Source organism: Staurois parvus, unplaced genomic scaffold (assembly GCF_062004578.1).
Source record: "Staurois parvus isolate SC_StPar_1 unplaced genomic scaffold, SC_StPar_1.0 ptg000874l, whole genome shotgun sequence".
NCBI lineage: Eukaryota > Metazoa > Chordata > Amphibia > Anura > Ranidae > Staurois > Staurois parvus.
The window spans coordinates 377,038-402,075 of record NW_028318670.1 but is presented as its reverse complement, the minus strand read 5'-3'; the positions used below and the strand labels follow the sequence as shown (position 1 = coordinate 402,075).

Sequence of the window (25,038 nt, the reverse complement as noted above, 5' to 3'; positions counted from 1 at the left end):
TACTGTCTCAGCTTAATTTATTCATATTTACGGTCTCAGCTATAATTGAAGAATTATAATACTACCATTTGTCAAAAGACCATTCACACATATTAATATTAATTATGACTAATCATAAAAACCAAATATTTTGCAAGCTTGCCATCAATATAAGTGCCGAATCATAATTTTGATTTATTAACAAGGAGGAAACTCACCAATCTTAGCAATGCGTCTGCAACACACACTGTCACCACAGACAGGGAGATCAGAGGATTATATACAGGAACACTCTTCCAGGGACGGGGAGATCAGAGGATTATATATACAGGATCACTCTTCCAGGGACGGGGATATCAGATTATACATACAGGAACACTCTTCCAGGGACGGGGATATCAGAGGATTATATATACAGGAACACTCTTCCAGGGACGGGGATATAAGAGGATTATACATACAGGAACACTCTTCCAGGGACGGGGATATCAGAGGATTATACATACAGGAACACTCTTCCAGGGACGGGGATATCAGAGGATAATACATACAGGAACATTCTTCCAGGGACGGGGATATCAGAGGATTATACATGCAGGAACGGGGATATCAGAGGATTATACATACAGGAACACTTTTCCAGGGACGGGGATATCAGAGGATTATACATACAGGAACACTCTTCCAGGGACGGGGATATCAGAGGATAATACATACAGGAACACTCTTCCAGGGACGGGGATATCAGAGGATTATACATACAGGAACACTCTTCCAGGGACGGGGATATCAGAGGATTATACATACAGGAACACTCTTCCAGGGACGGGGATATCGGAGGATTATATACAGGAACACTCTTCCAGGGACGGGGATATCAGAGGATTATACATAAAGGAACACTCTTCAAGGGACAGGGATATCAGAGGATTATGCATACAGGAATACTCTTCCAGGGACGGGGATATCAGAGGATTATATACAGGAACACTCTTCCAGGGACGGGGATATCAGAGGATTATACATACAGGAACACTCTTCCAGGGACGGGAATATCAGGGGATTATATATACAGGAACACTCTTCCAGGGACGGGGAGATCAGAGGATTATATATACAGGAACATTCTTCCAGGGACATCAGAGGATTATACATACGGGAACACTCTTCCAGGGACAGGGATATCAGAGGATTATACATACAGGAACACTCTTCCAGGGACGGGGATATCAGAGGATTATACATACAGGAACACTCTTCCAGGGACGGGGATATCAGAGGATTATACATACAGGAACACTCTTCCAGGGACGGGGATATCAGGGGATTATATATACAGGAACACTCTTCCAGGGACAGGGAGATCAGAGGATTATATCTACAGGAACATTCTTCCAGGGACATCAGAGGATTATATATACAGGAACATTCTTCCAGGGACAGGGATATCAGAGGATTTTACATACAGGAACACTCTTCCAGGGACGGGGATATCAGAGAATTATACATACAGGAACACTCTTCCAGGGACGGGGATATCGGAGGATTATACATAAAGGAACACTCTTCCAGGGACGGGGATATCAGAGGATTATACATAAAGGAACACTCTTCAAGGGACAGGGATATCAGAGGATTATAAATACAGGAACACTCTTCCAGGGACGGGGATATCAGAAGATTATATACAGGAACACTCTTCCAGGGACGGGGATATCAGAGGATTATACATACAGGAACACTCTTCCAGGGACGGGAATATCAGGGGATTATATATACAGTGTAACAGGGTTAGCTCGGCAGCGGGTGTGTGTGACCCCCTGGATGGGTGCACAACACAAAAAGATAGGCACAGCACAACAATAGTGGAGGTGAAAACAAACAGGTGCAATTTATTTACAATATTTACAGAAAAAATGATAAACCAAAAAGAAACATCAAAATAAATCCTGGCCAACTTGGCTACTTACTGCAACAACAGCTTTTCCCTAGCTACCCACTAGGTACAGCCTGCTGCTATACCTAGTTGCTAGTACTGGGAGGTTAGCCACACAGGCTTTGGTCTCTCTGCACACAGATAACAGGTCAGCTCCCCAGACAGTTCAGGCACAGATCTGGTTCCGGGGTGGAGCAACTCCCTAAGCACTCTGGGAAGCTTTATACAGGTGTTAATGAGCCCACTACCTTCAGCTGGGCTCATTATCTCAGTGCTGAAGGACTCAGCACTTCCCTCTAGTGCAGTGGTTCTCAACCTGTGGGTCGCGACCCCTTTGGGGGTCGAACAACCCTTTCACAGGGGTCACCTAAGACCATCGGAAAACACGTATTTCCAATGTGTAAAGAGCAGCTACTGTGTAGAAAGCAGCTACTGTGTTGAAAGCAGCTACTGTGTTGAAAGCAGCAGTATTGGAGGTAAAACGACACTTCATGAATTATAATTACTGGGTAAATAATTTTATGGTTGGGGGTCACCACAACATGAGGAACTGTATTAAAGGGTCACGGCATTAGGAAGGTTGAGAACCACTGCTCTAGTGGTACAAATCCCCATAAACCCTGAACCTCGGACAAATATATCGTCCATCCAGGACGCAACCAGGTGATTTCACCTGCCTACTGTCACATACCCCCCCTCTTGTTTCAACCTTGGGGTTGTAACACCAGTAGCCAGGCAGGCATGTACCCGGGATAAAGCATCCACATTTCCCATCTGAACACCAGGGCGATGCTTCACCGTGAAGGTAAATTCCTGTAGGGCCAGAAACCACCTATTTACCCTTCTATTGGTCTCCTTATTTTGAGCCATCCATTTCAAGGGAGCGTGATCTGTGATCAGGTCAAAATGTCTGCCCAGCAGATAGTACCGAAGGGAATCTAGGGCCCACTTTACCGCTAAACACTCCTTCTCAATCGTGGCGTAATTTTCCTCGTGAGACTTTAGCTTTCGGCTGAGATAGATTACTGGGTGCTCCTCCCCCTGCCAAACCTGGGACAGCCCTGCTCCTAAGCCAACATTGGATGCATCCGTCTGGACCACAAAGTCTTTTGAGAAGTCTGGTGAGTATAGGACTGGCTGGCTACATAAGGCCCTTTTTAAAGACAGGAAGGCTGCTTCAGCATCAGGGGACCACTTAACCATGACAGACTCCTTCCCTTTTGTCAGGTTGGTTAGGGGTACTGCCATAGAAGCAAAATGGGGAATGAATCGCCGATAGTAGCCAGCAATTCCTAGAAAAGCCCGTACCTGCTTTTTGTTATTTGGGCGTGGCCAATTCTGTATTGCTTCCACTTTGTTTATCTGAGGTTTTATTACCCCTCTCCCAATAGTGTACCCCAGGTACTTGGCCTCCTCCTGTCCAATCGTACACTTCTTTGGGTTGGCCGTAAACCCAGCTTTCCGTATTGAGTCTAGCACAGCCTGAACTTTTGGCAAATGTGAGGCCCAGTCTGCGCTATGGATAATCACATCGTCCAAGTACGCTGCAGCATACTTCTGATGGGGACGAAGAATCTGATCCATTTTTCGCTGAAAGGTGGCCGGTGCATTCTGTAACCCGAACGGCATTCTTTTATACTGGAATGACCCTTCTGGGGTTACAAATGCAGTCTTCTCCTTTGCCGACTTAGCTAGGGGAATTTGCCAATAATCTTTCGTCAAGTCTAGTGTTGTCATGTACCGGGCTGCTCCCAGTCGGTCGATTAGTTCATCTATCCTTGGCATGGGGTAGGTGTCAAATTTTGTAACTTTATTCAACTGTCGAAAGTCATTACAAAATCGCCAGCTCCCATCTGGTTTGGGCACCAACACTATGGGGCTGGACCAGTCACTTTGGGACTCCTCTATCACCCCCAAATCTAGCATTCTCTGTACTTCCCCACGTATTGCCTCCCGTCGAGCCTCTGGGATTCTATAGGGTTTCAGTTTTACTCTTTCACCCGGTGGGGTGATAATGTCATGCTCCACCCCCGAGGTTTGTCCCGGCAGCTCAGAAAAAACCTCTGTGTTGCGGAGCACAAACTCTTTAGCCTCCTGTTTTTGAATTGTAGACAACGTGACTGCTATTCCAACCTCCGGAACCAAGCAGTTAGATGGCGCTGGTGACAAACCCTCAGCAACTAGGGATTCCCTGTCCCTCCAGGCCTTTAGCAGATTAATGTGGTAGATCTGCTCCGGTTTCCGCCTTCCTGGTTGTCTGACCCTGTAATTCACCTCACTCACTTTCTCAATCACCTCGTATGGGCCATGCCATTTGGCCAGGAATTTGCTTTCAACCATAGGGATTAGCACTAGCACTCTATCTCCTTCAGCAAACGACCTGGTCTGGGCCCCCCGATTGTACACCCTCTGCTGCGCTAACTGTGCTTGGGACAAATGTTCCTTTACGATAGGCATGACCTGGGCAATTCTATCTTGCATTTGGGCGACGTGCTCAATCACACTCCGGTGGGGAGAACTCTCACTTTCCCAAGTTTCCTTGGCGATATCTAACAGCCCCCTTGGGTGTCTCCCATAGAGCAACTCAAATGGCGAAAACCCTGTGGAGGACTGGGGTACCTCCCGGATGGCAAACATCAAATAGGGTACTAAATAATCCCAACCCTTTCCATCCTTATCTACCACCTTCCTTAGCATTTGTTTCAGGGTTTTGTTGAACCTTTCCACCAACCCGACAGTTTGGGGATGATACACAGAGGTGCGCAACTGTTTTACCTTGAACAGTTTGCACAGCTCTTTCATCACCCGGGACATAAAGGGGGTTCCCTGGTCCGTCAGCAGTTCCTTTGAAATACCCACTCGGCTGAAAACGAGGAATAGCTCCTTAGCTATTGTCTTGGCAGAGGTATTTCGGAGTGGAATTGCTTCTGGATAGCGGGTGGCATAGTCGAGTATGACCAACAGGTACTGATGCCCCCTAGCGGATTTCACCAGCGGACCTACCAAATCCATGGCAATCCTTTCAAAGGGGACCTCAATGATGGGAAGAGGTACCAGTGGACTACAGAAATGGGGCATAGGGACCGACTTCTGACACACAGGGCAAGAGGAACAGTAATTTTCCACCTCCTTAATGACCCCAGGCCAATAGAACCGCTGCAGTACTCTTTCCCGTGTTTTCTCCGCCCCCAAATGACCCCCAAGGATGTGTCCATGGGCCAACTCCAACACCAACTTCCTGTAAGGTCTGGGCACCACCAGTTGCTCAATGGTTTCTTCTGCCCCCTGAGCAACTCGATAGAGTAGGTCCCTTTCCACAAGGAAGTATGGATAAGCAGCAGTTTTCTCAGGACTCACTAGTTGGCCATCTACTTTTACTACATTTTCCCGGGCTTTTATCAGCGTGGGGTCTTTCAGCTGTTCGGTGGCAAAATTTTCCCTATGCACCTCTAAGTCCGAGAAATCCACAACCGGCAGATTTTCATCTGAGGAGGCGGGCTCCTCCCCAGTTCCTTGGGTCTCCCCAGCTAGTACCGACAAGGGGAACTTGGGAGAGACCTCACCACACTCAGACGCTTTCTGGGATTCACCTTCCTGGTCTGCAGGGGAGACAGTGGGGGGGTCAGAACAATCCCAGAGTTCCCAGAATTTTGGAAAATCCCTCCCCACAATGGCATCATGTGGTAAATGAGGTACCAATCCTACCTGATGAGACAGGTTACCTTTGGGGGTCTCAAAAAACACAGTAGCCACGGGATACTCCCTAGTGTCCCCATGCACACAAATCATTGCCACCTTTTTATGCCCAGAGACCTTTGTGGTGACCATCTCCTCTCTTATCAAGGTTATCAGGCTACCTGAATCCAGCAACCCCACAATATTATTTCCATTAACAGTCATTTTGCACAAATGTTTCTCAGTGCCCGGGCTGGCCGTGCATACCACTGTCGCAAACAGCGACTGACGTCTATTGCTCAGAAAGTCACACTGCATAGGCTCATCCACCACTGGGCAATTGGCTGCAATGTGTCCCTCTTGCCGGCAGCGGTAACAAATAATTTTTTTCACCGCTTCTTGCGGCCTTGGCCTTCCTGGCCGCTCTTGCCAGACACTGGGTAATACTCCCACCCTCTCACTCTCTCCACCCTCACCCCTTGTAGTCATCTTACCCGCCGCTGGGGATGGTCTGGTCTTAGGGTGGAAAGTCCGTGAGTCTCTGGAAGAGGAGGTCAGGTTCTCAGTAGCCAAGTATCTCTCCACTAGATCCACCAGCTTGTCTGCAGTTTCTGGGTCTCCATGGCTGACCCACTTTTGAATAGTATTAGGCAGAGACCTTAGGAACCGATCCATGACGACACGTTCCACAATTTTTGGGGCGGTCAAAGTCTCTGGCTGCAGCCACTTCCTGCTCAGGTGAATGAGATCATACATCTGTGACCTGGGAGGTTTCCCAAGCCGAAAAGTCCAATTATGTACCCGCTGAGCACGGACAGCGAGGGTAACACCCAACCGGGCCAAAATTTCCACTTTTAGCACATCATAGTTTTTGGCTTGGTCCGGCTCCAGGTCATAGTAAGCTTTTTGCGACTCTCCAGTTAATAATGGGGCCATCAATCCAGCCCACTGTTCTTTAGGCCACTTTTCCCTTTCAGCAGTCCTTTCAAAGGTGGTTAGAAACACCTCCGGATCATCCTCTCCAGTCATTTTTGGCAATAAACGGCCCACAGAAAATGATGGTGTATTACCAGAATCATTACCAGCCTCAGTCTGTTGCCTCTGCTGGAGCTGCTTCAAAACAGCCTCAATTTGTTTCTGGTGTTTCTGGTCCTGTTGCACCAGCAATTCCCTATGGCGGACTTCTGCTTGTTCCAAGGCCTTCTGCTGGGCTGCAATGCTCTGCTGGAAACTTGCATTTGCCTGCTGTTGATTGGCATTTGCCTGTTGTTGATTGGCATTTGCCAGAGCCAACTGTCTGATTATCTCCTCCATGCTGGCCTTTAGTTACCACAACTGCCCGCATCCTCCACCATATGTAACAGGGTTAGCTCGGCAGCAGGTGTGTGTGACCCCCTGGATGGGTGCACAACACAAAAAGATAGGCACAGCACAACAATAGTGGAGGTGAAAACAAACAGGTGCAATTTATTTACAATATTTACAGAAAAAATGATAAACCAAAAAGAAACATCAAAATAAATCCTGGCCAACTTGGCTACTTACTGCAACAACAGCTTTTCCCTAGCTACCCACTAGGTACAGCCTGCTGCTATACCTAGTTGCTAGTACTGGGAGGTTAGCCACACAGGCTTTGGTCTCTCTGCACACAGATAACAGGTCAGCTCCCCAGACAGTTCAGGCACAGATCTGGTTCCAGGGTGGAGCAACTCCCTAAGCACTCTGGGAAGCTTTATACAGGTGTTAATGAGCCCACTACCTTCAGCTGGGCTCATTATCTCAGTGCTGAAGGACTCAGCACTTCCCTCTAGTGCAGTGGTTCTCAACCTTTCTAACGCCGCGACCCCTTAATACAGTTCCTCATGTTGTGGTGACCCCCAACCATAAAATTATTTTCGTTGCTACTTCAGAACTGTAATTTTGCAGTGGGAGGAATAGTGCCCCGTCATTGGTATCAGTGGGAGGACTAGCGCCCCATCATTGGTATCAGTGGGAGGAATAGTGCCCCATCATTGGTATCAGTGGGAGGACTAGCGCCCCATCATTGGTATCAGTGGGAGGAATAGTGTCCCATCGTTGGTATCAGTGGGAGGAATAGTGCCCCATCATTGGTATCAGTGGGAGGACTAGCGCCCCATCATTGGTATCAGTGGGAGGAATAGTGTCCCATCGTTGGTATCAGTGGGAGGAATAGTGCCCCATCATTGGTATCAGTGGGAGGACTAGCGCCCCATCACTGATGTCAGTGGGAGGAATAGTGTCCCATCGTTGGTATCAGTGGGAGGAATAGTGTCCCATCATTGGTATCAGTGGGAGGAATAGTGTCCCGCCATTGGTGTCAGTGGGAGGAATAGTGCCCCATCATTGGTATCAGTGGGAGGAATAGTGCCCCATCATTGGTATCAGTGGGAGGACTAGCGCCCCATCACTGATGTCAGTGGGAGGAATAGTGTCCCATCGTTGGTATCAGTGGGAGGAATAGTGCCCCATCGTTGGTATCAGTGGGAGGAATAGTGCCCCATCGTTGGTGTCAGTGAGAGGAATAGTGCTCCATCATCGGTATCAGTGGGAGGAATAGTGCCCCATCATCGGTGTCAGTGGGAGGAATAGTGTCCCATCATTGGTATCAGTGGGAGGAATAGTGCCCCATCATTGGTGTCAGTGGGAGGAATAGTGCCCCATCATTGGTGTCAGTGGGGGGAATAGTGCTCCATCATTGGTGTCAGTGGGAGGAATAGTGTCCCATCATTGGTGTCAGTGGGAGGAATAGTGCCCCATCATTGGTATCAGTGGGAGGAATAGTGTCCCACCATTGGTGTCAGTGGGAGGAATAGTGCCCCATCATTGGTGTCAGTGGGAGGAATAGTGCCCCATCATTGGTGTCAGTGGGAGGAATAGTGCCCCATCATTGGTATCAGTGGGAGGAATAGTGCCCCATCATTGGTGTCAGTGGGGGGAGGAATAGTGCCTATCGTTGGTGTCAGTGGGGGGAGGAATAGTGCCTATCATTGGTGCCAGTGGGAGGAATAGTGCCCCATCGTTGGTGTCAGTGGGAGGAATAGTGCCGCACCGTTGGTGTCAGTGGGAGGAATAGTGCCCCATCGTTGGTGTCAGTGGGGGGAGGAATAGTGCCTATCATTGGTGTCAGTGGGGGGAGGAATAGTGCCCCATCGTTGGTGTCAGTGGGGGGAGGAATAGTGCCTATCATTGGTGTCAGTGGGGGGAGGAATAGTGCCCCATCGTTGGTGTCAGTGGGGGGAGGAATAGTGCCCCATCGTTGGTGTCAGTGGGGGGAGGAATAGTGCCCCATCGTTGGTGTCAGTGGGGGGAGGAATAGTGCCCCATCGTTGGTGTCAGTGGGGGGAGGAATAGTGCCCCATCGTTGGTGTCAGTGGGGGGAGGAATAGTGCCCCATCGTTGGTGTCAGTGGGAGGAATAGTGCCCCATCGTTGGTGTCAGTGGGAGGAATAGTGCCCCATCGTTGGTGTCAGTGGGGGGAGGAATAGTGCCTATCATTGGTGTCAGTGGGGGGAGGAATAGTGCCCCATCGTTGGTGTCAGTGGGGGGAGGAATAGTGCCCCATCGTGGGTGTCAGTGGGAGGAATAGTGCCCCATCGTTAGTGTCAGTGGGAGGAATAGTGCCCCATTGTTGGTGTCAGTGGGAGGAATAGTGCCCCATCGTTGGTGTCAGTGGGGGGAGGAATAGTGCCTATCATTGGTGTCAGTGGGGGGAGGAATAGTGCCCCATCGTTGGTATTAGTGACACAAATGATGGGGCACTATTCCTCCCACTGACACCAATGATACTTACCTTGCTGACCCCTGCTCCAGCCTGGGCTCGCTCTCTCCCTCTCCCATCTACAGCCTGCAGAAGCAAAATTTGCACTTACCTGTCAGCTGTCTTCCTTCTCTGGCCTCTCTCCTCTTCACTCGGTCCTGCAGCTCCCTCGATCTTCTTCGATCTGCGCGCTCTGCCGCTCGGCTCCTCCTCTCCAAGCTCCACCTCCTCGCCGGTGATTGGCCGCCTATGTGCCTCTCCTGAGCTACAGTTCCGGTGGCCAATCAGCGGCGAGGAGGCGGAGCTGTTGAGTGATCCCGGAGGTGTGGCCAGGTTACAGGGGCAGCATATCATCCTGCCCACAGATCGCGAGACAGAGCAGCGGTGTCTCGGTTCCTAAGACCATCGGAAATATGTGTTTTCCGATGGTCTTAGGCGACCCCTGGGAAATGGTCGTTCGACCCCCAAAGGGGTCGCGACCCCCAGGTTGAGAACCGCTGCTCTAGTGGTACAAATCCCCATAAACCCTGAACCTCGGACAAATATATCGTCCATCCAGGACGCAACCAGGTGATTTCACCTGCCTACTGTCACAACAGGAACACTCTTCCAGGGACGGGGAGATCAGAGGATTATATATACAGGAACATTCTTCCAGGGACATCAGAGGATTAGACATACGGGAACACTCTTCCAGGGACAGGGATATCAGAGGATTATACATACAGGAACACTCTTCCAGGGACGGGGATATCAGGGGATTATATATACAGGAACACTCTTCCAGGGACAGGGAGATCAGAGGATTATATCTACAGGAACGTTCTTCCAGGGACATCAGAGGATATATACAGGAACATTCTTCCAGGGACAGGGATATCAGAGGATTTTACATACAGGAACACTCTTCCAGGGACGGGGATATCAGAGGATTATATACGGGAACACTCTTCCAGGGACAGGGATATCAGAGGATTATATACGGGAACACTCTTCCAGGGATAGGGATATCAGAGGATTATACATATGGGAACACTCTTCCAGGGACAGGGATATCAGAGGATTATACATACGGGAACACTCTTCCAGGGACGGGGATATCAGAGGATTATACATACAGGAACACTCTTCCAGGGACGGGGATATCAGGGGATTATATATACAGGAACACTCTTCCAGGGACGGGGAGATCAGAGGATTATACATACAGGAACACTCTTCCAGGGACGGGGATATCAGGGGATTATATATACAGGAACACTCTTCCAGGGACGGGGAGATCAGAGGATTATATCTACAGGAACATTCTTCCAGGGACATCAGAGGATTATATATACAGGAACATTCTTCCAGGGACAGGGATATCAGAGGATTTTACTAACAGGAACACTCTTCCAGGGACAGGGATATCAGAGGATTATACATACAGGAACACTTTTCCAGGGACGGGGAGATCAGAGGATTATACATACAGGAACACTCTTCCAGGGACGGGGAGATCAGAGGATTATACAAACAGGAACACTCTTCCAGGGACGGGGAGATCAGTGGATTATACATACAGGAACACTCTTCCAAGGACGGGGAGATCAGAGGATTATACATACAGGAACACTCTTCCAGGGACGGGGAGATCAGTGGATTATACATACAGGAACACTCTTCCAAGGACGGGGAGATCAGAGGATTATACATACAGGAACACTCTTCCAAGGACGGGGAGATCAGAGGATTATACATACGGGAACACTCTTCCAGGGACGGGGAGATCAGAGGATTATACATACGGGATCACTCTTCCAGGGACGGGGATATCAGAGGATTATATACGGGAACACTCTTCCGGGGACAGGGATATCAGAGGATTATATACGGGAACACTCTTCCAGGGACAGGGATATCAGAGAATTATACATACGGGAACACTCTTCCAGGGACAGGGATATCAGAGGATTATACATACGGGAACACTCTTCCAGGGACAGGGATATCAGAGGATTATACATACGGGAACACTCTTCCAGGGACAGGGATATCAGAGGATTATACATACAGGAACACAATTCCAGGGACGGGGAGATCAGAGGATTATACATACGGGAACACTCTTCCAGGGACGGGGATATCAGAGGATTATATACGGGAACACTCTTCCGGGAACAGGGATATCAGAGGATTATATACGGGAACACTCTTCCAGGGACAGGGATATCAGAGAATTATACATACGGGAACACTCTTCCAGGGACAGGGATATCAGAGGATTATACATACGGGAACACTCTTCCAGGGACAGGGATATCAGAGGATTATACATACGGGAACACTCTTCCAGGGACAGGGATATCAGAGGATTATACATACAGGAACACAATTCCAGGGACAGGGATTCTTTAGTTTGCAGCAAAAGCTTTAAAGACAGTTTCAACACTTATAAAAATAGGATTTATTAGTAAAAAGGTCAAAACGGTGCAATTAATATATTTACAGAAGAGATGTAACAAATATATAAAGAGAACAATAAAACAATAGAGAGATAAAAGAAAGGAGTTCAGAAGGCAGAATACTTGCAATGTCCTTGGATTAAGAGTCCAATTGTCCGAACACAAAGATTGCCTTGGCTCTCACATCCATTAGATGTTTCCTGATTGATGTTAAATGAGAGCTCTCTTCTCCAGCCTGTCAGTCCTTTTCTATGATACTAAAGGGGTGTGGCCTGAGAACAAATGACCAATCATCCAGTTTGGGGATGGGTGTTAGGCAGGGACCCAGGTTATGACCAAATCCCCATAGTAAGGTCATAAACCTCCAATAGGTACAGGTAGCATCCTAGCAACTGGCAGATTCATATTCAGAATTATATTTCGAACCAAGGAATACCAAACACAGCGCACCCTTGTCACGTAGGAGGGAAGAGACTGCTTTCTTCTCTCGTCTAGGTGCCAATACAGTCATTTAAGACCTTGTTTGACTCGGATTAAAATGATCTATCCAAATATATACCTAATATTAATATTATGAATTGTTACATGTGGAATGGACATTTTATGGCTCTTTATCCTAGAGCCCTAATGGCCCAACAGGTCATGACTGAGTTATTGTTTTATTATTGGGCAGAGGAAAGTGGCTTTCAAAGCAGACCTCCTGCAACAGACTAATTAGCAGTTTACAGCCATGAAGCTCATCTGTGTTTTATTTAGGATGAGGCCCTTTTGATGTCCCTTTAACTTCCAGCTACAAATTTAATTTCAAGAGGGAGGAGAGGAGAGACAACAAGGCTGATTCCTAACAAGATGGCAGTCACGTACAGCATCCATGTCTCTACTGCGCACAATCGTCACAGCCGCTAGGTTGAACTGAAGTTCATCTCAAATCACCGTACGCCATGATTGGCTGAATGTTTGTCACATATGATGAACAATTTTATCTAAGTGTTTGTGAAATCTCCCACCACAAAATGTCCTCAGCCAATGACAGGTGAGGATGCCATTTTTATTCTTCTCCTGCTACCAATGGCCAACCCGGTCCCACACTTCATCCACGTCTTTGGTGACCTCTGATCTCCTTATGGACTGTTCCTTCCATGATGAAGATCAGCCATGGAGTATATCTGAGGTGTATATCAGGGGGTGCTTCTTCCCCACATGAGAGCTGGGATGGCTACCAACATTCATCTAGAAGACATTTCCCGCACTCAAGGCACTAATACACCTCCAGGGTTGTGTGGGACTGTTAAATCTAAATTATGATTCGGCACTTATATTGATGGCAAGCTTGCAAAATATTTGGTTTTTATGATTAGTCATAATTAATATTAATATGTGTAAGTGGTCTTTGACAAATGGTAGTATTTACTATTCTTCAATTATAGTTGAGACCAAAAGATATACCAGTTGAAGGTTGAGTATGCTATATTTAGGCATAAAAGTATTTGGTAGTTATGTCAAGGTTATTAGAAGGGACTTACTATTACATTACGTATTTTAATGGTATTTGTGTGTATTTAGTATACGTTTCTAACATTGATACATATATACATTGATATGTTCTTAAGCTATACTATACTTTAAATATAACTGAGGGTTACGTCATTAGCTTATAATATTATTTACATCAGCATACATATGTTCCTGTCCATCAAACATCATATGTATAGCATCTTTTCCTTATATGAAATGGCTTTGCTAAGCAGTAATACTTTCCATAGAAGGTATTAAGATCACTAACTATGACGTACATTTGCCTCTTAAAAGTCCATGAGACGACGGACATGACACACTCACTCACACACTCTCTCTCACACACACACGTTACATGACTCTTGCATACACACGTCTGAGAAGCTGCAACAGGTGCATACTGAGATCACTTCCAGCTACAATTTAGTCACATCCGGCTTCTCCTTCTTAACAAAGTCATTGGGAAGGACAGCATGGAGTATCGCACATGGCAAAGACAGAACAGCCATGACAGATAATGGTGACTTTGTTTTAAACGTTTGCTTGTCATTTTTACAGTAGTTGTATCTACATGGAACTGTTCATAATACGCTTTACATTGTTTATTTGACACCATTGTGTGATAGAATAAAATCACACTTCATTTTTTTATTTCAATGGCTCTTTCATTCATAATCGCCTCAAGACACTAGAAGAAGTATTATATGTGTCTAAAAATCTAACAGGGACCCCTGATGTACAGGAAGACAGGACTTCAGTGAGGAACATTTCCCTCACTCAGGACAGAATTGTGGCTTCTCCAACGTGTGAGATCTCTGATGTTTGAAAAGATCAGATTTCATTGAAAAATATTTCCCGCACTCAGGACAGGAAAATTGCTTTCCCCCCATGTGAGATCTCTGATGTGTGACAAGTACTGATTTTGTTACAAAACATTTCCCGCACTCAGAACAGGAATACGGCTTCTCCCCCGTGTGCAATCTCTGATGTCTGTAAAGATGGGACTTCTGTGAAAAACATTTCCCGCACTCAGGACAGCAAACTGGCTTCTCCCCCGTGTGAGATCTCTGATGTCTGGAAAGATGGGACTTCTGTGAAAAACATTTCCCGCACTCAGGACAGCAAACTGGCTTCTCCCCCGTGTGAGATCTCTGATGTCTGGAAAGATGGGTCTTCTGTGAAAAACATTTCCCACACTCAGGACAGGAATACGGTTTGTCACCTGTGTGCGACCTTTGATGCTCAGTAAGAGTGTATTTTAAACGGAAACTCTTCCCGCACACAGTACAGGGAAACCTCTTCTCTGTGTGAAGGCCGGCCCAGTCCCACACAGTCTGAGGTTCCTCAGGATGCGAGGAATCCGATGGTCCATCTACACTGGGTGGTGCCGGATGGACATTGGAGGGAGCCGGGTTTTCTCCTGGACTATCTTGTGTGATGTCCTCATCTTCTACTTTCCACTCTGGAGACAAAGTGAGACAATCCTCGGAGGTTTTCCTCATCTCCCAGCCATGGACTAAAATACAAAGACAAAGAGGATTACTAGCCAGGAGCTGATTGGTTCCCCCAAACCAGGACTCCGCCCACATCAGGCAGCTTGGTCTCTGAGGAGCTTCCAATTCCACCCTCAAGGGAACTAGGAAATGGGTCAGTGACCAATCAGTGAGCAGTATGGGTGGAGGAATGGATTTAGTGTTCATGACCCACCTGTGCTGATCTCTGTAGGAGTGTCCTCCTCTATAAATGTCCTCGTTATTCCATCCTCCTCCATAGACTGTTGATCATCCCTCACATACGCCTCTTCTTCTTCTTTCACCTCAAATTCTATATCTGTCAGATCTTCACCCTAAACCAAGATAAGGAGAGAGAATATCATCTGTAAAGAATACTGTCAGCTCCAATGATGAGAGACCACATAGAAAATAACATCTTGTAGGGTCCACACATCATTTCTACAAGTTATTTTCATGTTATAGATACACCATCCCACCAACCTGTCCATATCTGTGACCTTCCTGTGTGGAATCCCAGGAATACAGAGGATGGGGACATCTCTCTGGTGGGTTCCCATGACTGGATCCATCTACCTGATGATAGTGAGGGATGGTGTGACTTTCCTGTGTGGAATCCCAGGAATACAGAGGACGGGGACATCTCTCTGGTGGGTTCCCATGACTGGATCCATCTGTAGGAAACACACACACTGACTGAATCCATTGTTTCTATGTGTTTATCAGATGATGGGGGATCTAGGTGGAGCCTCCGTACTGCTCTCTCCTTTCCAATTATTATTACTATACAGTATTTATAAAGCGCCAATAGTTCGCTCCGTGCTGTACATTACAAAGGGGGACAGAACATGTGACAGAACAATACCAATACAATGCAAAACATGAGGGGATCGAGGGCGCTGCTCTTTCGAGCTTACAATCTAGGATAAAGTCTCCTCTTACCCGGTGATGTGAGAGGCGGCTGATTGTCCATCATGACGTCCTTGTAGAGGTCCTTGTGTCCTTCTAAATACTCCCACTCCTCCATGGAGAAATAGACAGTGACACCCTGACACCTTATAGGAACCTGACACACACAATGATACAGTCACCATCCAGACACATCCCTTGTCTGTTACTGGAGAATGTCCCAGAATTCCCGGCACCGCTCACCTCTCCTGTCAGCAGCTCCATCATCTTCTTGGTGACTTCTAGAATCTTCTGCATGTTGTGTCTCTCAGGGTTTAGGGAGTCACATGGAGGCACTGTGATGGTCATATGATCACCTGACTTCAGAAGAGGAAATCTCTGTATTGAGGAACCAATAGGAACATCATGTTAGACTCCCAGAATCCTCCTCACCTCTCTGGTCAGGTCTTGGGTTTATTAATAGAGATAGGAGTGATGTCATGTGACCTCTCAGAATCCTCCTCATCTCTCCGGTCAGGTCTGTGTGATGTCATGTGACCTCCCAGAATCCTCCTCACCTCTCCGGTCAGGTCTGTGTGATGTCATGTAACCTCCCAGAATCCTCCTCACCTCTCTGGTCAGGTCTGTGTTTTATTAATAGAGATGAGTGATGTCATGTGACTTCCCAGAATCCTCCTCACCTCTTCGGTCAGCAGGTAGATGATCTCCAGGGTGAGGTTTAGTATCCTCTCAGTCATGAGACTCCGGTCCTCCTCCATCCTCATTGGTCAATACAGGTCTCCTTGTAGACGGATCCATTTGGGAAATGACAGTAAGAATGATTTGGATGTATCGGTTACACAATAATAGAATGTAGATGGGGGGGGCAATAGGAGGGATAGTGGACATTGAAGAACTACAACCCCCATGGGAACAAATTTAGTTTGGACAGTTTAGTGTTTGTTACATCTTGGAGGTCCCAGTACCCTCTTAGTCTGCCGGATCAGAAATTCCCTTTTCTCTGTTGGGTTTGTAGCTGAAACAGAACTCATCTCAGAACAAACGCTCACCAATGAGTGATGAAATGTCCTTCTTAATCTTACGTGATATTCCAGAACAAATCACATGACCAGAGAGACGGTCACATGGTTAAGGTTCTCAGTAAGGTCTTAAAATAAAAGTGTGGGTGGGGTGGGAGGGCTGTCACAGACCCAGAGACCCCCCTGCTTTCCTCAGGGTCCCCCAGAGCCCTCCAGCCCCTATTTCCTCAGAGTCCTGCAGCCTGATTGCCCCCTCAAGGGTCCCAGAATCCTTTAGCTACTCTACCCCTTCAGAGGCCCCTAAAGTCTTTCAGCTTTATTAAATCCTCCCAACCCCTCAGCTCCCCTTCTTCCCTCAGACCCCTCAGCTCCTCTTCTTCCCTCAGCTCCTCTACTTCCCTCTGACCCATCAGCTCCCCTTCTTCCCTCAGACCCCACAGCTCCTCTACTGCACTCAGATCCCTCAGCTCCTCTACCGCACTCAGCTCCTCTACTTCCCTCAGACCCCTCAGCTCCTCTACTTCCCTGAGAACCCTCAGCTCCTCTACTTCCCTCAGACCCTCTTCTTCCCTCAGACCCCTCAGCTCCTCTACGACACCTCAGCTCCTCTACTTCCCTCAGCTCCTCTACTTCCCTCAGCTCCCCTTCTTCCCTCAGACCCCTCAGCTCCTCTACTTCCCTCAGACCCCTCAGCTCCCCTTCTTCCCTCAGACCCCTCAGCTCCCCTTCTTCCCTCAGACCCCTCAGCTCCTCTTCTTCCCTCAGACCCCTCAGCTCCTCTTCTTCCCTCAGACCCCTCAGCTCCTCTTCTTCCCTCAGACCCCTCAGCTCCTCTACTTCCATCAGACCCCTCAGCTCCTCTACTTTCCTCAGAGCCCTCAGTATTTCCTCCCTGACACCAATGATGGAACATATTCTTCATGGCTGGCTGGGGGATGTTTTCTTCCTCCTGACCAGCAATGTAAGGGGCACTATGCTCCATACTCCTGACCAGCAATGTAAGGGTCTCTATGCTACATACTCCTGACCAGCAATGTAAGGGTCTCTATGCACCATACTCCTGACCCCGGCACTGCATCATTGTGTTGGCTGCATAGTGTAATGATTGCCCATTGGCTACCTGTGTAGTGTAATCATCGCCCTCTGTAGGCCATGTATGGTCAGGATGGTCATTGTCTTGTCTGTTTATTGTCAGTGCTGCTTGTTAGAGGATCATATTACTAGACTGTGTCTCCACAATGAGGAGAATGTTCCGGCCCCAGAAGTGGGGGAATGTTCTGCCCCTGAAGGGGTTAATCTGGGTTCCCACACTATATATGTGTGTATCATCATCTGCTGGAGATAAAAGATGTCACAGTGACTATGGAGGAAGAGGACGGACATGACAATGGAGGAAGAGGACGGGCGTGACTGTGGAGGAAGAGGACGGGCGTGACGGTGGAGGAAGAGGACGGGCGTGACGGTGGAAGAGGACGGACGCGACGGTGGAGGAAGAGGACGGGCGCGACGGTGGAGGAAGAGCATGACGGGGGGGGGGTTACTCGGTGTAAATATAAAATAAGATCTTATTACCTCCTCTGCTGTCACTTCCAGCAATGTCTCCTCTCTACTTCATACTACAAAGACCTTCCCGTTTACCTGACATCACTTCCTGTCTTCCATAGAGACTTCCTTTCTGGGTAGAAGTGAGATCACCACCTTGTGGAGCTCAGAGGAACTGCAGCCCCGAGAACCGTCTGGTAGTGTGACCCCGGCCTTGTGCTGGGTGTGTATGGACTGTATGTCCTCATAGAGGGGTCACCTCCACTCCCACCAAGGGGGACAGAAATATATGACTGCCTAGTCCATCCTTTCTCAGCCAGGGGTTCCTCCAAAGGGTTCTAGGGGTTCCTTCAGCAATGAACAATTTCTGTCTCTCAGCTGACATCAATGATCTGTAAGGGGGGCAGTCTTCCCACCGATGACCATGTAAGAATGTCCTTCTCCCATTGACCACTGATATAAGGGAGTCCTTCTCCCATCGGTCACCAATGTAAGGGACCACTACACTGACCACTGATATGAGGGGGTCCTTCTCCCATTGGTCACCAATGTAAGGGACCACTACACTGACCACTGATATGAGGGGGTCCTTCTCCCATCGGTCACCAATGTAAGGGACCGCTACACTGACAACTGATATACGGGGTCCTTCTCCCATCGGTCACCAATGTAAGGGACCACTACACTGACCAGTGATATAAGGGGGTCCTTCTCCCATCGCTCACCAATGTAAGGGAGCGCTACATTGACCACTGATATAAGAGGGTCCTTCTCCCATCGCTCACCAATGTAAGGGACCACTACACTGACCACTGATATAAGGGGGTCCTTCTCCCATCGGTCACCAATGTAGGGACCACTACACTGACCACTAATATAAGGGGGTCCTTTTTCCCATCGGTCACCAATGTAAGGGACTGTTACACTGACCACTGATATAAGGGGGTCCTTCTCCCATCGGTCACCAATGTAAGGGACCGCTACACTGATCACTGATATAAGGGGGTCCTTCTCCCATTAGTCACCAATGTAAGGGGCCGCTACACTGACCACTGATATAAGGGGGTCCTTCTCCCATCGCTCACCAATGTAAGGGACCGCTACACTGATCACTGATATAAGGGGGTCCTTCTCCCATCGGTCACCAATGTAAGGGACCGCTACACTGATCACTGATATAAGGGGGTCCTTCTCCCATCGGTCACCAATGTAGGGACCACTACACTGACCACTGATATAAGGGGGTCCTTCTCCCATCGGTCACCAATGTAAGGGACGACTACACTGACCACTGATATAAGGGAGTCCTTCTCCCATCAGTCACCAATGTAAGGGGCCACTACACTGACCACTACTATAAGGGGGTCCTTCTCCCATTGGCCACCAATGTAGGGACCACTACACTGACCAATGATATAAGGGGGTCCTTCTCCCATCAGTCACCAATGTAAGGGACCACTACACTGACCACTGATATAAGGGAGTCCTCCCATCGGTCACCAATGTAAGGGACCACTACACTGACCACTGATATAAGGGGGTCCTTCTTCTATCGGTCACCAATGTAAGGGACCACTACACTGACCACTGATATAAGGGGGTCCTTCTCCCATCGGTCACCAATGTAAGGGACCACTACACTGACCACTGATATAAGGGGGTCCTTCTCCCATCGGTCAACAATGTAAGGGACCACTACACTGACCACTGATATAAGGGAGTCCTTCTCCCATCAGTCACCAATGTAAGGGACCACTACACTGACCACTACTATAAGGGGGTCCTTCTCCCATCGGTCACCAATGTAAGGGACCACTACACTGACCACTGATATAAGGGGGTCCTTCTCCCATCGGTCACCAATGTAAGGGACCACTACACTGACCACTGATATAAGGGGGTCCTTCTCCCATCGGTCACCAATGTAAGGGACCACTACACTGACCACTGATATAAGGGGGTCCTTCTCCCATCGGTCACCAATGTAAGGGACCACTACACTGACCACTGATATAAGGGGGTCCTTCTCCCATCGGTCACCAATGTAAGGAACCTCTACACTGACCACTGATATAAGGGGGTCCTTCTCCCATCGGTCACCAATGTAAGGGACCGCTACACTGACCACTGATATAAGGGGGTCCTTCTCCCATCGGTCACCAATGTATGGAACCACTACACTGACCACTAGAGAAAAGTTCTGGGTTTGGTTGCCGGGATGAGCGGACAGTTTGCACCAATCCTTGGCTGTCCCTGTTCCCTGTTTGTCAGGAGCCGATCATCACATATAGAAGAGACATTTCCACGTCTATAGATAGCAGCTTCCCGCTGTCCCTGGTGCCTGAGGAAGCCATGGATGCTTGCAGTGACCACATCCCCAGGAATCAGTGATGTCATTGGGGGTCTATGCCATGTAAGGAAGGGGGTGGGGACAGCAGTGACATCACTGACCAAATATGGCCACTGGTCACATTTGGATAAGAGGGTCACCACCATCTCCGTCCGTTCACATAGAGGATGACAGTATAGACGTCTACTGTCCAGTACTATGTACCCCAAACTCTTTCACGTGGGGGAAGGTATATGAGACCCCCTAATTATTAAAGGGGGCTTCAAGAATCCAGTATGACCCCCGCCCACAGATCCCCAAAGCCACCAGCCAAGGTGCTTTCTCCAGGAAAACCCCTCCCTGATAAGGTGACCCTCCCATGTTGTGGGCATGTGGCCTGGTATGGTTCAGGGGTGGGGGCACACTACATCCCACCTCTGCACCCCGTATGGTGGGCTGTACACCATAGACTCCAGATTGACGCACTCCGGGCCAATATTCAAGGTTGTGAAAGCTTTTCACGGGTCACCTAGGAGCAACGTCTGGACATCGAAGTTCATTGCCATCGCACTGACACACACCATTTATATCGTTCAATAAACTTTTTATTATAATTTTACTTTTAACAAAACTGCAAATTAAAGAATCAGGAAATAGTAAAGGCAGTAATCGGATTGGTCGGGAAGATCCCGTCTGGAATGTGGAGGCGTAGTCATCTAGTCATCATTGATTGGTGTACAATACACAGAAGTTTTGGGTCCCCCTATAGTCCTGCACAGCCAGGCAACACAAATTTTCCCATAGACGTATCCAGGAGTCAGTAAGCAGTCTTTGAGCTTTGTGTTTGTGATTTTATTAGGGGATTGTACCTTGGATGGGGGAAGGGGTGTACGGGACGCCCAATAGAACAGTAACTGAGGACAATCTTCCTGAACTATGTACAAGTCTTTGCACAAAAACCTTCTTGGAGAGCTAGCCAGGATCTCCGCTTGTACCACCCCAGACCCCAGATCCTCCTAATCCAGCAGTTTTGGGTGAATCCCTGAGCAGGAGATCCCGTGCTTGTCACTTTAAAAGAAGACAGTCCTGGGTAGATGCTAATCCAGTTTCCCCCCAGATTGCTCCTTCCCCTATCTGGCCCCGGGGGGTGCAGGTCTACTCGCTCAGTCCTTCTCCTGTGCTGCTGGTGGGTTGGTGATGGCTACCAGGCCTTCAAGCTGGGCCGCTCCTTCCCTGCTGCACAGGTGGTCCTCGCTCTGGGGGCCGGTGAATCCCAAGCTTTCCTTCTTCCAAGCTCCTCCACCTGTAGGTGAACTCCTCTTCATCTGGGCCCCTTCCCAGGTTCCTCTCTCCAGCCTCAGTCCTTCTCCATCTGGGTCCCCTCCCAGGCTCCTTTCTTCATCCTCACTGCCTTTCCATCTGGGCCCTCTCCCAGGCTCCTCTCTTCAGCCTCACTTGCTCTCCATCCGGGCCCCCTCCCAGGCTCCTCTCTCCAGCCTCACTTGCTCTCCATCCGGGCCCCCTCCCAGGCACCTCTCTCCAGCCTCACTTGCTCTCCATCCGGGCCCCCTTCCAGGCTCCTCTCTCCAGCCTCACTTGCTCTCCATCTGGGCCCCCTCCCAGGCTCCTCTCTCCAGCCTCACTTGCTCTCCATCTGGGCCCGCTCCCAGGCTCCTCTCTCCAGCCTCACTTGCTCTCCATCCAGGCCCCCTCCCAGGCTCCTCTCTCCAGCCTCACTTGCCGCTCCTTCCCTGCTGCACAGGTGGTCCTCACTTTGGGGGCCGATGAATCCCGAGCTTTCCTTCTTCCAAGCTCCTCCACCTGTAGGTGAACTCCTCTCCATCTGGGCCCCCTCCCAGGTTCCTCTCTCCATCCTCACTGCCTTTCCATCTGGGCCCTCTCCCAGGCTCCTCTCTCCAGCCTCGCTTGCTCTCCATCTGGGCCCCCTCCCGGGCTCCTCTCTCTAGCCTCACTTCCTCTCCATCCGGGCCCCCTCCCAGGCTCCTCTCTCCAGCCTCACTTGCTCTCCATCCGGGCCCCCTTCCAGGCTCCTCTCTCCAGCCTCACTTGCTCTCCATCCGGGCCCCCTACCAGGCTCCTCTCTCCAGCCTCACTTGCTCTCCATCTTGGCCCCCTCCCAGGCTCCTCTCTCCAGCCTCACTTGCTCTCCATCTGGGCCCCCTCCCAGGCTCCTCTCTCCAGCCTCACTTGCTCTCCATCCGGGCCCCCTCCCAGGCTCCTCTCTCCAGCCTCACTTGCTCTCCATCCGGGCCCCCTCCCAGGCTCCTCTCTCCAGCCTCACTGCCTCTCCATCCGGGTCCCCTCCCAGGCTCTTCTCTCCAGTCTCACTGCCTCTCCCTCTGGGTCCCCTCCCAGGCTCTTTTCTCCAGCTTCACTTCCTCTCCATCTGGGCCCCCTCCCAGGCTTCTCTCTCCTGCCTCACTTCCTCTCCATCTGGGCCCCCTGCCAGGCTCCTCTCTCCAGCCTGACTTCCTCTCCATCTGGGCCCCCTCAACAGGCTCCTCTCTCCAGCCTCACTTCCTCTTCCATTTCCTGCTGCTGGGCAGGCTCTGTCATTTTTACAGGCTGTCCTGACCCCATGCCAAGCCTCCTGTTGGGGATTTGCCAAGATCCATCAAAAGTACAGATCAGCCACTCCTCACCTCCGCCTACTGCTTCTAGAACTTTCTCCAAAGTCCTATGGTAGGGGGACATGTCAGAGAGAGGATCTGCAGAGTTTCTCAGCTCTGACCCGAATTCGACCTCCTTCTGGCTATTACCCACAGGCTGCTACTCAGCCTCTAACTAGAATTTAAACACTAGCTCCCCCTAGCTACCTAGGAGGGTGCTGCAAAAGTATTGTAGATAAAATCCCAGCATAGAAAATGGGGGGAAAAGAGAAATAAAACCTGGAATCTCCCTGCTGTGGTCACACTCTAAACATTAGAGCACCCCCTAGCTGCAGCCTGGTAATAACATCGCTGGGAAGTCCATTCATTGAGCTGCTCCATACTTCCTGTCTTTATATAAACGTCTGACATCTAGGGGTCTCTTCATAAATAATCTTCATAGCAAATCACCCAGAGAACGTGCATGTACATTCCTTCTGTGTGAATGGGGAGGTGTATATCAGGGTGTGCTTCTTCCCCACATGAGAGCTGGGAAGTCCAGCAACATTCATCTAGAAGACATTTCCCACACTCAAGGCACTAATACACCTCCAGGGTTGTGTGGGGTCCCTGGGGGTTTATTTACTAAAGCTGGAGAGTCCAAAATCAGACTCCCTTCTGCATAGAAACCAATCAGCTTCTAACCTCAGCTTGTTCAATGAAGCTTTGGCAATGAAACCTGGAAGCTGATTGGTTTCTATGCAGAAGGGAGTCTGATTTTGGACTCTCCAGCTTTAGTAAATAAACCCCCTGATGTCCAGGAAGACAGGATTTCAGTGACCAACAATTCCTTCACTCGGAAGACGAATGTGGCTTCTTCCTTGTGTGAGATCTCTGATGTCTGTAAAGATTGGACTTATCTGAAAAACATTTCCCGCACTCAGGACAGAAATTTAGCTTCTCCACCGTGTGAGATCTCTGATGTTTGGAAAGATCAGACTTCCTTGAAAAACATTTCCCGCACTCAGGACAGGAATACGGCTTCTCCCCTGTGTGAAATCTCTGATGTCTGTAAAGATGGGACTTCTGTGAAAAACATTTCCCGCACTCAAGACAGCAAAGTGGCTTCTCCCCCGTGTGAGATCTCTGATGTCTGTAAAGATGGGACTTCTGTGAAAAACATTTCCCGCACTCAGGACAGCAAAGTGGCTTCTCCCCAGTGTGAGATCTCTGATGTCTGGAAAGATTGGATTTCTGTGAAAAACATTTCCCGCACTCAGGACAGGAATATGGCTTGTCACCTGTGTGAGACCTTTGATGCTCAGTAAGAGTATATTTAAAACGGAAACATTTACCACACACAGTACAGGAGAACCTCTTGTCTATTGGAAGTCCAGCCCGGTCCCGCACAGTCTGAGGTTCCTCAGGATACGAGGAATCCGATGGTCCATCTATACTGGGTAGTGCTGGATGGACATTGGAGGGAGCCGGGTTTTCTCCTGGACTATACTGTGTGATGTCCTCATCTTCTACTTTCCAGTCTGGAGACAAAGTGAGACAATCCTCGGAGGTTTTCCTCATCTCCCAGCCATGGACTAAAATACAAAGACAAAGAGGATTACTAGACAGGAGCTGATTGGTTCCCCCAAACCAGGACTCCGCCCACATCAGGCAGCTTGGTCTCTGAGGAGCTTACAATTCCACCCTCAAGAGAACTAGGAAATGGCTCCTCTGATCTCCTACCAGGTCATTTCTTTATTCATGGACCTTAGTCAGAGAGTGAGGAAACAAC

General features: G+C 48.9%; 3 protein-coding genes across 3 annotated transcripts in view; all 3 read right to left on the bottom strand.

Annotated features, from left to right (window-relative positions):
* The window catches only part of LOC149443119 (uncharacterized), a 170,318-nt gene extending 152,918 nt beyond the window's left edge, over positions 1-17,400 (bottom strand). The window contains exons 1-3 of the mRNA XM_089655820.1: positions 16,428-17,400; positions 15,991-16,125; positions 15,781-15,904 (exon numbers count right to left, since the gene is read on the bottom strand). Of these exons, the coding sequence (XP_089511946.1) occupies positions 15,781-15,904; positions 15,991-16,125; positions 16,428-16,511 (343 nt within the window). The 5' untranslated portion in view covers positions 16,512-17,400. The remainder of the gene's footprint in view (positions 1-15,780; positions 15,905-15,990; positions 16,126-16,427) is intronic.
* Positions 11,791-18,404, bottom strand: LOC149443118 (uncharacterized). Its single transcript, XM_089655895.1, has 4 exons — positions 18,339-18,404; positions 15,322-15,512; positions 15,035-15,173; positions 11,791-14,843 (listed from the first exon to the last, which is right to left on the bottom strand). The coding sequence occupies exons 3-4, from the start codon at positions 15,096-15,098 to the stop codon at positions 14,101-14,103; spliced, it is 807 nt and encodes a 268-aa protein (XP_089512021.1). The 5' UTR covers positions 15,099-15,173; positions 15,322-15,512; positions 18,339-18,404; the 3' UTR covers positions 11,791-14,100.
* A 2,816-nt stretch (positions 18,405-21,220) lies between these two features.
* Positions 21,221-25,034, bottom strand: LOC149443117 (uncharacterized). Its single transcript, XM_089655894.1, has one exon. The coding sequence runs from the start codon at positions 24,912-24,914 to the stop codon at positions 24,099-24,101; it is 816 nt and encodes a 271-aa protein (XP_089512020.1). The 5' UTR covers positions 24,915-25,034; the 3' UTR covers positions 21,221-24,098.
* Between the last annotated feature and the right edge of the window lie 4 nt (positions 25,035-25,038).